The 14131-nt window shown below is 44.8% G+C and overlaps 1 protein-coding gene across 1 annotated transcript in view; it reads right to left on the bottom strand.

The window, feature by feature from the left end:
- The window catches only part of Grap2 (GRB2 related adaptor protein 2), a 69661-nt gene that overhangs the window by 13375 nt on the left and 42155 nt on the right, over window positions 1-14131 (bottom strand). Inside the window, exons 2-3 of the mRNA XM_051189414.1 lie at window positions 9288-9379; window positions 9-100 (exon numbers count right to left, since the gene is read on the bottom strand). Of these exons, the coding sequence (XP_051045371.1) occupies window positions 9-100; window positions 9288-9365 (170 nt within the window). The 5' untranslated portion in view covers window positions 9366-9379. The remainder of the gene's footprint in view (window positions 1-8; window positions 101-9287; window positions 9380-14131) is intronic.

The raw sequence follows: 14131 nt of genomic DNA, 5'->3' as shown, positions 1-14131 counted from the left end.
ATACTTACTCAGGAAACTCAATATCTATAAAATTCTTAGGCACATATCCTTCTTGGCTTCCAAGCTCCGCCTTGAGCCACTCCTCTTGATTGCTTAGTATCTGGGGGGGGGGGGAGAACAAAGGACAATAACTCTGATGAGAGGACACAGAGCAGCAGGAAGGGGCTGTAGGACAGAGAGGAAATGAGCTTAGGGATGGGATACCAGCTCTAGGGCTTAGTGGGGAATAAGGGACTAACTCTCCGATGTTTGGCTTCTTTTTACACCATTATTTTTCTCCACTCCAGGCCACCTGCTCATGTCACCCCACCATAGCTCAGACCTAGCACTCAGACATGCCCTGAATCCCTTCTTACAATTTTAGGATTTATATTATTTATTTACATGCATACACACATTTGTGCATACAGACAAATGTACCACAACATATCCAGTGGTGGTCTGAGGACAACTTTTGGTGGTTGTGGGTCCCAGGGTCAAAGTCACTTACTGAGCTGTCTCATCAGCCTTTAATTCATTAGTTAATTTTTTTTTTTTTGAGACAAGTTCACATGTAGCTCGAGCTGGCCTGGCAGTAACTATACAGAAGGCTTTGAAGTCTCGATCTTCCTGCTTTTCCCTCCCAAGTACTAGGATTATAGAGGTAGATCACTATGCCTGACAAAAATTTATTTTTAAACACAGAGATTATAACTTAGATACCTAAGTAAGACCAGCTTTATAAACTATAATGTTTATATTCTATTTTGAATTTTGAAAATGGTTGGGATAGGGTTCAAACTACTTGGGATGACAGTACAAGTCTGGTGTCTTGTGCCTGTCATTGCAACACTCAGGAAGGTGAGGCAGGAGGATTTCTGTCAGTTGGAGGCAAGCCTGAGCTATATAGTAGTGAATTCTAGGCTGCAGAGTGAGAACTTGAGTGGGAAGGGGGCTCTCTACAGAGACACTTTGGAGATGCCATCTATAAACTTAAAGTCAGATCCCAAACAAAACCAGAAGTTCTGTTGCATTACTACAGGACCCTCCTTGAGTGCTACCCATATGTGGTCACCTTCCTTGGTCCCTCACATTACTCAGCAGACATGACTGCATGTGTATTCATTGATTTCAGAAAACAAGAGACCTTCGAAAGTATTTGCTATCTCCACTGAGAATGTTTCTAAAGGATGTGGGCCTAGACTGGAACAATGACTCTATTCAAGGGTGGCCGAATAAGAGACTGGGAAACCTGTGATCGTGTCACCAAGTCCCTGGAATCTTTCCAACAGTCCCTCACCCATTTCTGGGCTTGGAGGAACATGAACTTTTTGCTATTGCTTAGGAAGTTGTTTCTCTTTCTTGTAGCTGGAGATGTTTAGATGGGTGGAGATGCTGGGGCCGGGAGGGGGAACAGAGGAAAGCTGTGAAAGGCTGCCTGGAGACCTCTCCAGACAATGCCATGAGCTAACTGGGTCAAATGTGATGACTGAGGAACCACTCTGTGCTATGTCCTTGGAGTTCAAGGTCTTCATTCTATCAGGGGTTTAGCTGGGGAAGTTAGAAGTACAGGTCCTTGTGGCCCGTGGCTGAAGATTCTGGAGTTTTATCTTCAGAAAAGATTTTGAGCTAGGAAATGACAGTAAGAATGAGAGTGTAGAAGGAGCTTTGAAGACAAGCTGGGGGTGGGGTAAAACCAGGGAAGAACAGAAGGAAGATGGGTGTCACCCAACAGGTCATGGTTAATGGGGTCTGAGCTAAGAAGAGGCAAGGTCCTAGTTCAGAGGATTCTAGGAAGTAAAATCAAGCATGATTTTGTAACCATTTGGGGTAGCTGGGGGAGAAGGGGATTCTGGGAAAACTTTGGATTTCTAGCTGGGGAGACTGAGTGGGTGGTGATGTCTTTACTGAAACAGAGAGGAGAAGGAGAAGCAGGAAGGACTTGTGGGCTTCTGCTTGTAGCAGGTAAATTCCAGTTGAATTCTTCAACTGAGAAGAAACACTCAGTGGGCTGTGGATGTATGTGTTGGACGTATGAGACAGCCAAGAGCTGGTGACTGGGGTTTCCAAGAGTCATCCAGAAGGGGTAGGAGTGGAAGTCCTGGGTGCCTTGGATTTCTCTCTCCCACAGCAAAAGCCAGCCCTCCCTCCCTCCCTCTCTCCCTCTCTCCCTTCCTTCCTTGCTTTCGTTGACAGGGTTTCATATAGCCTAGGCTGGCCTCCAAATCCCTATACAGCTGAAGTTGGTCATGAGTTACAAATCTTCCTGCCTCTATCCTTGGAGTTTTGAGATTACAGGCAAACACCACCATACTTTATGCTTATGCTCTGCTGGGAACAATCCCCAGGGCTCTCTGCATACTAGGTAAACTCTCTACCTCCCTCAGGCCTAGGCTCTACTTATTTTATTTTTCTCTTTAGAGACACAGCCTCACTATGTAGCTCTGGATGCTCTGGAATTTACTATGGGGACCAGGCTGGTCTTGAACTCACAGAGATCAGCTTGCCTTTGCCTCTCAAGAGCTGGGTTTCAAAGTGTGCACCATCATGCCTGGCATTACTTTTAACATCATCATTGAGAGGGAAGAAAAGGGATAGTGCCTTCAAGTTTGGAAGAAGAAAACCTGGTTTCTAGCTTGAGTTCTGTGTGACACAGGACAAATCAATCAGCCATTTGAAGAGTGGGGGTAAATAACAACCCGCTTGAGCCCCACAGAGCTGAGGTGAGTGAGTATAGACAGAGCTCTGGCACATAACCGCCCTTCTGAAGGTATATGTTCTGTTGTTGTTTGTTTGTTTCAAGACAGTGTTTCTGTGCAGCCCTGACTGCCCTGAAACTTGCTCTGTAGACCAGGCTGGCCTTGAACTCAGAGATCTGCCTGCCTCTGCCTCCTGAGTCTTAGGATCAAAGGCAGGCACCACCGCCACTGCCACCACCACCAGGCTGGTATACATTCTTTTTTTTTAAATATATCTTTATGAATGAGGACTTCAATTCTGAAAGACATGGAAGGGTTTGAATTCTCGAAAGCATTGTACATGAATATTTGCACTGTAATAATTTGTTCTATAGCAGTAAAAACATATCCCATATTTGAGCTCGAGAATTGCTGAGAACAGAAAACTTTCTAACATCAAATGGCTCTTAGCTTTGCTGAGGATGGGTGTGGGTCTGTGTATGCCGAGGGGAGTGAGGGGGAGGGATGCACACAATCTAGGTCAGGGGAAGGCAAGGAAACTCAGCAGTGGCATCTACTAAAAAAGCAAAAGAATATTTCCCTCCATGAACTGCTCCTGAATTGACAGCTTTGGAATTTGTTTCTCCTATCACAAGGGATCTGGGGGAGGCAGTGTGTGTGTGTGTGTGTGTGTGTGTGTGTGTGTGTGAGAGAGAGAGAGAGAGAGAGAGAGAGAGAGAGAGAGAGAGAGAGAGAGAGAAGGGAGATGGTTTGACCAGGGTAACCAATGTCAAATCCAAAGTGAGCAGAGATGAGGTGAAAGACGCCATTTGGAAATTGGCTTATCACAGTACAAATCACACTCTATACTTTGCTCTCTGACCTGAAACAAGCTAAAATCTGAGTAATCATGTCTAGTACTCATATACCTCCTCTAGAAGCTAAAGATTGTCCCTGACAGCCAGCCATTCATTTGTCTCCACCACCTGGGGCTTGGTCTGCCTGAGGTTGTGTTTCCAGAGAGGCATTTCATAGTGTATAGAAGTTGTTTTAAATCTCATTTTCTGCAAAGAAAAGTGGTGGGGTTTTTGTTTTTTTTTTTTTTTTTTTTTTTGAGAGGTGGTGGCTTCCTCAGGCTGTTGTGGGCCCTGAACTCCAAAGCTCCCTGTTCTCATCTCTCCATTGATTCAGTTCTCCCTATCTCTTGTACCTACCATGTAAACCTGAGCAAAGAGTTCAGCGGAAACCTTGAAGTTCTACACTTAAATTGCTGTACTGGCTTTTTAAAAATGTTCCTTACAAGAATAATTTTCTAGGTTACATGGCCTGAGAATAAGCTAGATGTGGGAAGAGAAAGGCCAAAAGTACAGCTGGGAAAAAATGTAAAATTGGATGGAAGTAGAGCTCTTAGAGGCACAGTGGAAAGCTGAAGCACAGAGGAAGTTAATTGTGTAGGATTAAGCCTGTGCTTTTAGGCCTCTCTTAGTAGGAAGAAATGGGGTCGGCTTGGACACATTACAGAAACAGGTAGGAACAAACTGGGTCAAAAGCCAATTTTCAAAACCGCTGGCAAATTCCAAATTCCAGTGAAGATCTCTGCCCTGCATAGCTACAGGTATGAACATAAAAAGTGTGATTCCCAATGTCCTTTCCAACTGTGTATTTCCTGAAAGAACATGGATCAAGCAAGCTACTCTGCAGAGGTTCCTTCCTCATTCACCATCTTTTCTACCATTCCACAGAGATCAGCACTTAGTAAGCACCTACTGAATTAGCCAGGAATGCAGAGAATAAACTGGAGCGAACCTCAAGCCAGTACACCAGCTAGACACTGTTTTGTACTTCTCTAATGAAAAAGTCTGTTTATTCTTAGGCACCAAAGGCTAACCAAAAAACTTGAGCACCTCAAACTGAATTTCTAGGGCTCTCAAGAGCTGGCCTTGAAATGGCTTGCAGTATCCCTGGGTGTGTTTTCTGCCTCAGGATGGAAGTGACTGACACATCACTAAGGACCACGTGGTCATCATTCAAAATGAGAGCTCTGTCCTGGGCTCTCTGTGGGTCTGTTCTTTACCACTACAACTGCAACAGGCAGAATCTGAAAAGGTGGGTAGGGTTGGCTTTTTGATGGAATTCTAAGTGGCCACATAGATGTGCCATTTTCCAGGTCCCTGGGTCTCGCACTGGGTCCCTGTTTGGGGATGTGACTCATGCTAAATGCTGAGAAGCCACAAAGCTGAGCCAGGGTCTTTCTGCTCTCAGGGAGCTCACCCATGGAAGAACCCATTCATTCATTCATTCACTCACTCAACATTAGTAAGAAGTATCCTTCTGCTCCTAGAGATGCTGAAGTATGTATGACCCTCATCCCTACAAAACTTTGGCTAGTGGGGTAGCTAACAGGGAAGTGGACAACTAAGACCACATGCAGTAAGTAACGGAAGTAGTGTGAGATGGCCATGGAAGTACATCCTGCTTGAGGCAAGAAGAGGGTAAGGAATGAGAGGATCAGTGAGAGGGGGTCTCTGGAAACATATATAAATGGACACTTGGAGAATGAGGGGGTGTCTGAGATAGGAGGAGGTATACTATGAGGGGGCAAGGGAAGTGTGTTCTCTAAGATGTGTGCTGTGTGTATATGTGCACACATGGGCCTACATGTAAGGGTGAGACTGGAAAGTGTGTTGGAGTTAAATGGTTTAGATTTCAATCAGTCGTTAATAGAAACCCCTGAGTACTTTTGAACAAGGAAATGATACAATCTAATTTGTCTTCTAGAAAAGTCCTTCTGGGACCTGTATGTAGAATGATTGAATGAGGAAGAGACAGGAGGCAATGAGGTCAGTCAAGGGGGCTGTATGAGATCCTCTGAGCAGGCAGAAAGAACAGGAAGGCATGTATTGATGACAATACAGCCACTGCTTGCTCAGTATCTGCTTTGGGTCAGGGCCAATACCTTTAATTACTTTCCTGGACTCTGCAGGATAGGTAATGCCTCCGTAGATAGAGGCAACATTGATGCTCAAACTGGCAGGTGCCTAGGCCCAAGCCATGCTACTCACAGGCTGGGAATTGAATCCATATTTATATGGTTACAAAGTCTGTGTTCTTTTTTTCAGCATAACACTTTTTTTTTTAACTAATGGAGAAGAGCCTCCCTTGGGGGACTTGGAGAAAGAAATGTATTTAGAACAGACATAGTGCATAGGGAATAGACAGAGCTCCTCCCAGAGCTCTCAATCACTGTCTGCCTGGGTGATCTTGACATGTGGTTTAATTTCTCTGCCTCAGTTTCACGTTTACAGAGTGGAGAAAGCAACCTCCTAGTTTTGTTGAGATGCAACAGTGGTACATGCAGCCACTGTGCCAGTCCTAGCTTGCAACAGGAAATTAGCTGGAGGCAGTCCTGATCACCCCAGATTTGACAAGAGAGTTGTGTAGTGACTGACCATTGATGGCACTTTGATCACACACAGAGGAATAGCTTGGATGGAAGTTGGGGTTAGGTGGGTATAGGGGATTGTGTGAGCCTGGTGTTAGGGGCTGGAGTCTAGAGAAAACTGGTTCTGGGATTCAAGGTGGAGGTCAGTTGAGGGAGGAAGGTACAGACTGGAGGGTCTTTACCATAGAACTAGAAAGGGAGGTGAGGTACTTCAAAGAAGAAGGAGAATCTGAAGGACAAGCTCAGAGCTTCAGGGAGGTGAATGTATCAGCTTGTCAAGAAGACGAGTGTGCTCACAAACAAGACCCATAGGAGAACTCAGGAAAGGGAGGGGGAGGGGGAGAGGGAGAGAGTGTAAGTGAGATAGGAGTGCCACTGAGCAAGGGAATGAACTCCAGGAGAGGGATAGCCAGTAGGGTCTCATTTCATAGGTGTCTTGGAAGAACATCTAGTCACATGAAGGAGGTTGTGGCATGGGCTGGGTAGTTTTTTGTTTTGTTTTTTACTTAACACAAGTTATCGTCCTCTGGGAAGAGGGAATGTAAATTGAGAAACTGTCTCCAACAGATTGGCCCATAGGCAAGTCTGTAGGGCATTTTCTCCATTAATGATTGATGTGGGGGGATCCAGCCCAAGGGGGGCAGTGCCATCCCTGGGCAAGTGAGTTATATAACAAAGGTAGCTGAGTAAGCCTTGAATCAGAAAGCAGTATTTTGCTGGGCAGTGGTGGCATAAGCCTTTAATCTTGGTACTTGGGAGGCAGAGGCAGGAGGATGAGGCCAGCCTGGTCTACAAATCAAGTTCCAGAACAATCAGAGCTGACAGTGAAACCCTGTCTCAACAAAACAAAACAAACAAACAAAGCAGTATTCCCCCATGGTCTGTGTTTCAGTTCCTACCTAGTTCCTGTCCTGACTTTGCTTAGTGATGGACTTTGATATGGAAATATAAACCAAACAAACCCTTTTCTCCCCAAGTTGCTTTTGGTCATGGTGTTTATTACAGCAACAGGAAGCATATTTCAAAGGGCCTTGGAGCAAAGAGAGAAAGTGGAGGGCATCCAGTTCAGAGAACTGTTTCCATCTGAGCAACAGAGGAGAAGAAATGAATAAGGAGCCAGACTGGGAAGCAGAGCGGAGGGGGTGTCCATTTACTTGTCTTTTCTTCCACTCTTCCGTATAAAGAAGATGGCAGGGGAGCTTGAGCAAGGCATTGGGTTCTGTGTGTGATCAAGTGGGCCCCATAGAGGAGGAAGGGAGAGGAGGTGGGAGGGAGGGGCTTTTCATCACATAGCAAGTGTCTCTGTGATTTCAGTAAAAGCCACCTTTTCCTCAATCAGTAGCCTAGACACATTTTGGCTTATAAAATTTTAAACTTGGGACACTATGGGGTCAACCACATCACTAGATCTTTCAAGCTGGGTGCGGGAGGTGGGGGTGGGGGTTACATGACAAATGAAGTCATCTATTTACATGTATGTGCTCTATGAATACTTTCTAAGCTACCCTCTAACACTCCAACAAGGGCCTTTGTATAGTCCATAATTCTCTATGGCAAGATACAAAAGTGGCCTTGGTGACAACAGACATGTGAGAGGTCCACCTGAACGGCTGAGGTCAAGAGCTGAGGGATGCTCTTGGAGAATGACCTGAGGTCAGATGGGTACACTGTCGCCACATGATCCCAAATATCCTATGGACAGGCTTATATTCTTTTGTGAGTCACAAGGGAGTACGTAGATGGACTTCTGAAATGCACAAGTCCAAGGTCACTTTAGCTCTCTAAGTGGCCACTACAACTCAAGCAGGGTTTTAAGGAGCCTCTTAGTGGCTGGATGTGCATGGCCTCTGTGGAGTCACTTCAGGTCTGCTGCCTTTCCCTGGCTACCTGCACCTGCACCCTTTTCATTTGAAGCCTGACCCTGCATATCTATGGGTTTGATAGCTCCTGATGATCACATTACCATTCTTTCATACAATCTACCCTTCAAGGTGGAACCTCACATTCCCCACCTGTGTTCCTGAGCCCTGAGCTGACAGCAGCTATGATAGCCCATTAGAGGCTTGGGTTGCCCATTCCTTACCACAGTCATGGTGGGAGAAGGAGGACGACTTATGCCACAAACATGGCGGGAAAAGGAGGGTGACTCATGCCAACTCTGAATTCCTGCCACCTAACCCAGTGTCTAGCACATAGGTGCCCAGAAGGAATGCTCTATGGTGGGGATGTGAACTTGCCTTTTTGTGGAACTGCACTAGGCTATATTCAAAAGCAAGGCTTCTTAAGAATGGCTGCCCTGGAGCTGGAAGAGGGTTCAGGCAAGCATAAGGTCCCAAGTTGAGATCTTTAGGACTCACCAAAAAAAAAAAAAAAAAAAATCTGCGTGCAGAAGCATGTGTCTACAATCCTAGAACAGGGAGGGTAGAGATAGGTGGATCCCTGAAACTCACTGATCAGCTTGCCCAAGCCAAATTAATGAGTTCCAGAGATCCTGCTTCAAAAGATTAAGGTGGAGAGCAAAGGAGAAAGACACCTGATGTCAACTTCTGGACTCTACACCTACGTGCATACATGTACATGAGCATGCACACACACACACACACACACACACACACACACATGCACATATACACAATGACTCTTTTGTTTGCCCAACAGGAATCTGGGATGCTATTGTGATGAGGGACTTAACACTTGTGTCCTCTATAGCAAAGGTCCTACACATGTCTCCTTGTTCCTCTGTATGTCTTCAAGGCAGTACTAATGGGATAAGACTTGCTATTGGCTAAAAAACTGTAGCATTTATCTACACATGGGTGGTGAGTAGGTGACCCTAGAAATAAACTTGGAGACTTCTCCCTCTCTTCCTCTCTGTTTTGTTTTTGTTTTGAGATAGGGTCTCAGCCCAGACTGACCTCAAACTCACAATGTGGCCAAAGCTGGCCTTAAATTCCTAATCCTCCTGTCTCCACCTCCTGAGTACTAGGATTATAGGTATGTTCTCACACCTGGTTTTTAAACTCTCTTTAAAGAAACCATTAAGAGAAAAAAAAAAAAAAAAAAAAAAAAAAAAAAAGAACTGTACACATTCTCTCAGAGACAAAAGCATAAGTTGTTTGGTGACCTCAGTAGCCAGGCTCAGGGAATCTTAGTCCCTTACAGTTCCCCTGGAACCCCACATCACCTACCTTCAGAATGTCTCCAGTGTGAAAGCTCAGTTCATCCTCACCGGAGGCCATGAAATCAAACTTGGCAATAGCCTCCATGTCTTTACAAGAAGCTGGAAGAGAAACAATGTGGTCATTGTGCCTTTCCACCGGGATGGGTTGCAAAGCAGATGGTACTGCCTGGCAGGCTCAGCAGTGGGCAGGAGGATGGCCAGTGAATGTCTGCAGGCTGGAGAGCTAGGCTCAGGAAGTTGAGAGGCCCATGTAGGGCCAGAGCTCATGTTTGTAGCAAGAGCTGCTGCAGCCTTCCTGATTGGGTTCCCAGAATCATTCTCTGAACCTCTAGATACCAGAAGAAGGAACTACAGCCAGTGACAGCCCAGTCCCTCTCCCTCCAGCTCCCTTTAGCCTGCTGCTTCTAGGGGGCATCTCTGTTTCTCACTGATAAGGATAGAAGGCTTGCTATCAACTGGAACTTGAGGCCCAGGGGTCTGGAAAGACTGCTCGGTAAACGCTGTCCCTTGGCAGCTATATTTAACCAGGCAGTGTTAATTAGACAGATGCCATTTTCCCTTTTACATCTGAATCATTTAAGAGAATTAGACAGTATTGGCCGATGGGGAACTCAGCATCCTTCTGCCCAGTTTGTTTGACAGTAGGATAAATTTCAGTTTTTGAGCTGGGAAACTCAAGTCTGTCTGATAGCTTATCTTAACATCGTGATGTAACCCAAGGTGTGTGTGTGTGTGTGTGTGTGTGTGTGTGTGTGTGTGTGTGTTAGTGTGATCTTGGCCAAGTAACTAAACCCCTAGGAATCTATTTCCTCATCGTTAGAATGAAAATGTTAATATTCAGTGAATCAAGTTGTGAAATGGAGTTAAATAATAGTTGCAAATATGGTACACAATACAGCTAGAGAGTATTTGTGGTTTTAAATTACTTATTTATTTTTATTTTATGTGCACTGGTGTTTTCCCTGTCCATGTATGGGTTTTGGATCCCCTGGGACTGGAGTTACAGACAGTTGTAAACTGCTATGTGGGTGCTGGGGATTGAACTCAGGTCAGTTCTCTTAACCACTGAGCCATTTCTCAGTCCTATGAGTATGTTTTAAAATAATTTTATTGGCTAGAGAGGTGGTTGATAGAGTACTTGCCTAGCATGCATAAGAAATTCAATCCCCAGCATCACATAAACCAGTTATGACAATACACCTTTGTATTCCCAGCACTCAGGAGGTAGAGGCAGGAGGATGAGAAATTCAAGGTCATCCTTGGCTACATAGTGAATTGGAGGTCAGCCTGAGCTACATGTATCTGTAGTGAGATAATAATGATAATCCTAATTTTATGGGACAAATCTCTCCCCAGCTGAGGCAGCCTGAAGTAGAAAAAAAAAAAAAAAAAAAAAGACAATGTCGCCTGTCTTCTGAAAACTATTCTCACTGACTGTAGCACTTAATCAGCAGAACTGTCACACTCTCTGATCCTCCGCTAAGACAGCTTACTGTCGGGGCAGCTGTCTGGAAAGCTGTGGTTAGGCGTTGATACGCTACAAAATTTCACTAATTCTCAAGCCCTTTGGGTGAGTTAATAAGTTAACCCTCAGACCTAGTGGGCTCTCAGTGACCAGGAAACTGGAGCTGCAAATACTTCTCTCAGAAACTTCTATCCCCCTCAACAAGATCTGGGGACATCAAGGAGGTGGCAGGGCACAGCAGGGAGCCCTTGGCGGATTAGAGCTGGCTGTGGCAGGGTGATAGGGAGGGGACCAGGATGCTGACTTTTCACATCGGCTTTGTTTCTCCTGAAGGCAATGTGTGAGATGACTATTACCAATCTCCAAAGACAAAGAGAGAGGGGAGCATCACCCAGGAGCCAAATAAAATGTAGTTTTCCACTCTGTGTTCTCCTTCCAGTCACAACTGATCACCACACAGTGGCAACATAGATACTTTGGTGGCCTAGGTCAACCCACTGAGCCTTCTTCCTTAAGGCTAAAGGCTTTTTTCTGCATCGATTGACTCCATTACCTTCCTATCAAACCTTTCCTAATTAAAGCCTTGCTTCTGGTTTGCATGGGGATGGGACTTTTGTGGGTCACCCTCATGGTATCCACAGTAGACACTGGTCACCTCAAGAGATCAGGTGTCAGGTGGGTGGTCCTGAAAACCATGATCCCAGTTCCCTGAAAATGTATCTTAATAAGTAGAATGAAAACACGGGGGGGAGGCAAATGCTAAATACATTAGAAAGTCACTGTAGATGAGAGGTGAGAAAAGCATGCTGTAGGTGTGACCTTGAGCTTGGGAAGATCAAGCCTGAGTGCTGGGTTCCTGACAGCTGTAAATCACTAGGGTGAGAAGGCCCAGACAGAAGTAAAATTGCTACTGAATAGTGTCACTTTTCTGTCTTCCCCCAGGGAAGGTTGGCAGTGTGGTGGAGCCAGAGGTACAAGCATATCACACAGCTGCCCAGCTTGTAATATTAATTCTGGCTCTGAAAAGCCAATTAAACCAGCCTGCTCCTCGTGAGATCCACTCCCATTTCCATTTGTGAAATAAAATCTGTTGTTGCTCTTTGGTAAGAGGGAATGCTTAAGGTGGGGAGGAGCGCTTTGGTTGGGGTCAAGGGGCTCTGCACACCCTCCCATCTCTCTTGAAGGAGAGAACAATATTATGTCATCTTCAGACATGGACCTTTAGGCCTTGGTTCTTCTATATTCATTAGTGTCGGTTGGTTTGAAAAAGTTTAATGGGACCACTAGGCCACTAGGGAAGAAGAAAATTGAACTATCAATACAGCTTATTCAGTAAATATTGATTTGCTTTATATATAATATATATATATATATATATTATATATATATATGATTAAAAATTGGATAGTGCAATGAACGGAATGAAGGAAGAAGGAAGGGAAGGGGTGGGAGATCACAACCTGGATTTAAAAATGCCTTCATGCTATTATTTGTATTTTCAGTGCTCCTGACCTCTGGGAGAGGTAGACAGACAGACAGGCCCCTTTCCAGACTCCTCCATCCCACAGACGGACTCAATGTAAGTTCCCTGCCAGGGACCAGCTTTAGAAATGGCTGAATTGCCACCTGCCACACAGCATGAGAAGCAAGCTGCAGCCTCCAGGGATAGCCAGCCGCCTGCAGCAGCCTTCCCTCAAGCCGAACCCCACAGATGATGCCATTTGTGGGGCTCTAATGCCAGGTCTGCTTCCCACAGGCCCTTTGCGGTTCTCTCACACATAATCCATTAGCAGCCCTGACACAGAGATCAGCCTCACCACAGGGTGACCCACACAGGAATGCCTGCCTGGGCTGATCTTCTCTGCCCTTGAATTTCCTTGTAATCTGCTTTTACTAGGGGGGAAAAAATCACCCTGGAAAATATTCAAGTTATATACAAGGAACATTTGTCTACTTTTAAAACATCATCACCACAAGATAAGAACAAAAGGCACGAGGCAGTTCTTTAACAACTCCATTTAGAAGCCAGTTTCAGAAAACTAGTTATCATCAAAATGGCAGCAGGCAAGAAACTTCTTGAACAATTTCAGCTCCTCCTAAGTTGGCTATGAATAGCCAAGGCTTCCATTTTATGTCTCTCTTAAAAGGAGCAATTGCATAACAGCACAAAGCTAAGCAAGACTCAGGCTCAGGACCCAACAGAAGAGAAAGCCGGGTCCTAAATTGAATCAGTCACACCACTTCCTATTTTGCTAGGGACAGCTCTAATCTGAATGCCTGTCCCAGTTTGTGTTGTAATTCAGACAGCATAATGTCTTGCAATTAGAGAGAGAAAGAGAGAAAGAGAGAGAGATTGCTTTTATAAATACTGCTGATCACATATTTATCAGAACATTAGCCACAAATGTAGTTTTAATTCATTTATTTGTGTAGGAAGAGAGAAGAGTGTAAAGTAAAGTTTACCATTTTGAATTTTGGGTTCAGGGTTTTAAAGAAACGCTTGAAAAACTGTAAAATGATACCCCTCATGCTACATAATATAGACACTTGGAGGTCACAGCCTCTACACTGTCATTGTTATGTTGAGATAAGGTCACTGAAGTCTTGCTGTGTTATCAGACTGGCCTGGAACACCTGGGCCCAAGCAATGCTCCTGCCCCAGCCTTCTAAAGGCTGGAATTACATGTAGAAGACTAAGAGCAAGCAGATAAAGCCCCTCTTGGAGACACTCAAAGGTCAGCTCAATTACTTTTCAGAAGTAGGAAACCTTATGTTGCTGTGGGCCATGGGGATGATTACAGCTAATTCCCACTGTACACAATAGGAAGGTTCTTAGAAAGTTATTCTGAATAGAGTATTTGTAAATGGAATCGTATTAGCATGTATTATAGAGACTTGCTCTACAAAGGAGCCCTGCAGTGAAGCCCTTATGAAATGAAAAGGAAACTTTGTTATGCAAATAGCTACCTTTTAATTGATCCATTTTCAAGTGTGAGTTTGTAGGCATTAAGTCTTAAAAAGAACACACCTGTATATCACTTCTAGCTCCCCACACTGGAAGCCAAGGAAATGTTAGTCTCCATTATGCTCAACTCTGAAAGTGCTTTAAAAAATGACTAATAGAGACAGAACTTTCTATCCTGGAGTGCTGACCAGGGGTCAGGAGGCCTTTTCCAGAAAGGGCCTGTCGTAAATACTTTTGGCTTTGTGGGCGGTAGGGTCTGTCTACTGTACCATTGTAGCCTCTAGGTCAGCCACAGATGAGAAATGAATGGGTATGAACACTGGCATTCATTTCTTTTTGTTGTGTTTTTGAGACAGGGGCTCATGTATCCCAGGCTGGTCTCAAATTGCCTAGGTAGATGAAGGTGACCTTGAACTCTTGA

This window comes from Phodopus roborovskii, unplaced genomic scaffold, assembly GCF_943737965.1.
Source record: "Phodopus roborovskii unplaced genomic scaffold, PHOROB, whole genome shotgun sequence".
Classification (NCBI taxonomy): domain Eukaryota; kingdom Metazoa; phylum Chordata; class Mammalia; order Rodentia; family Cricetidae; genus Phodopus; species Phodopus roborovskii.
Note: the sequence above shows the minus strand (reverse complement) of the source record. Positions and strands in the feature narration are given on the sequence as shown.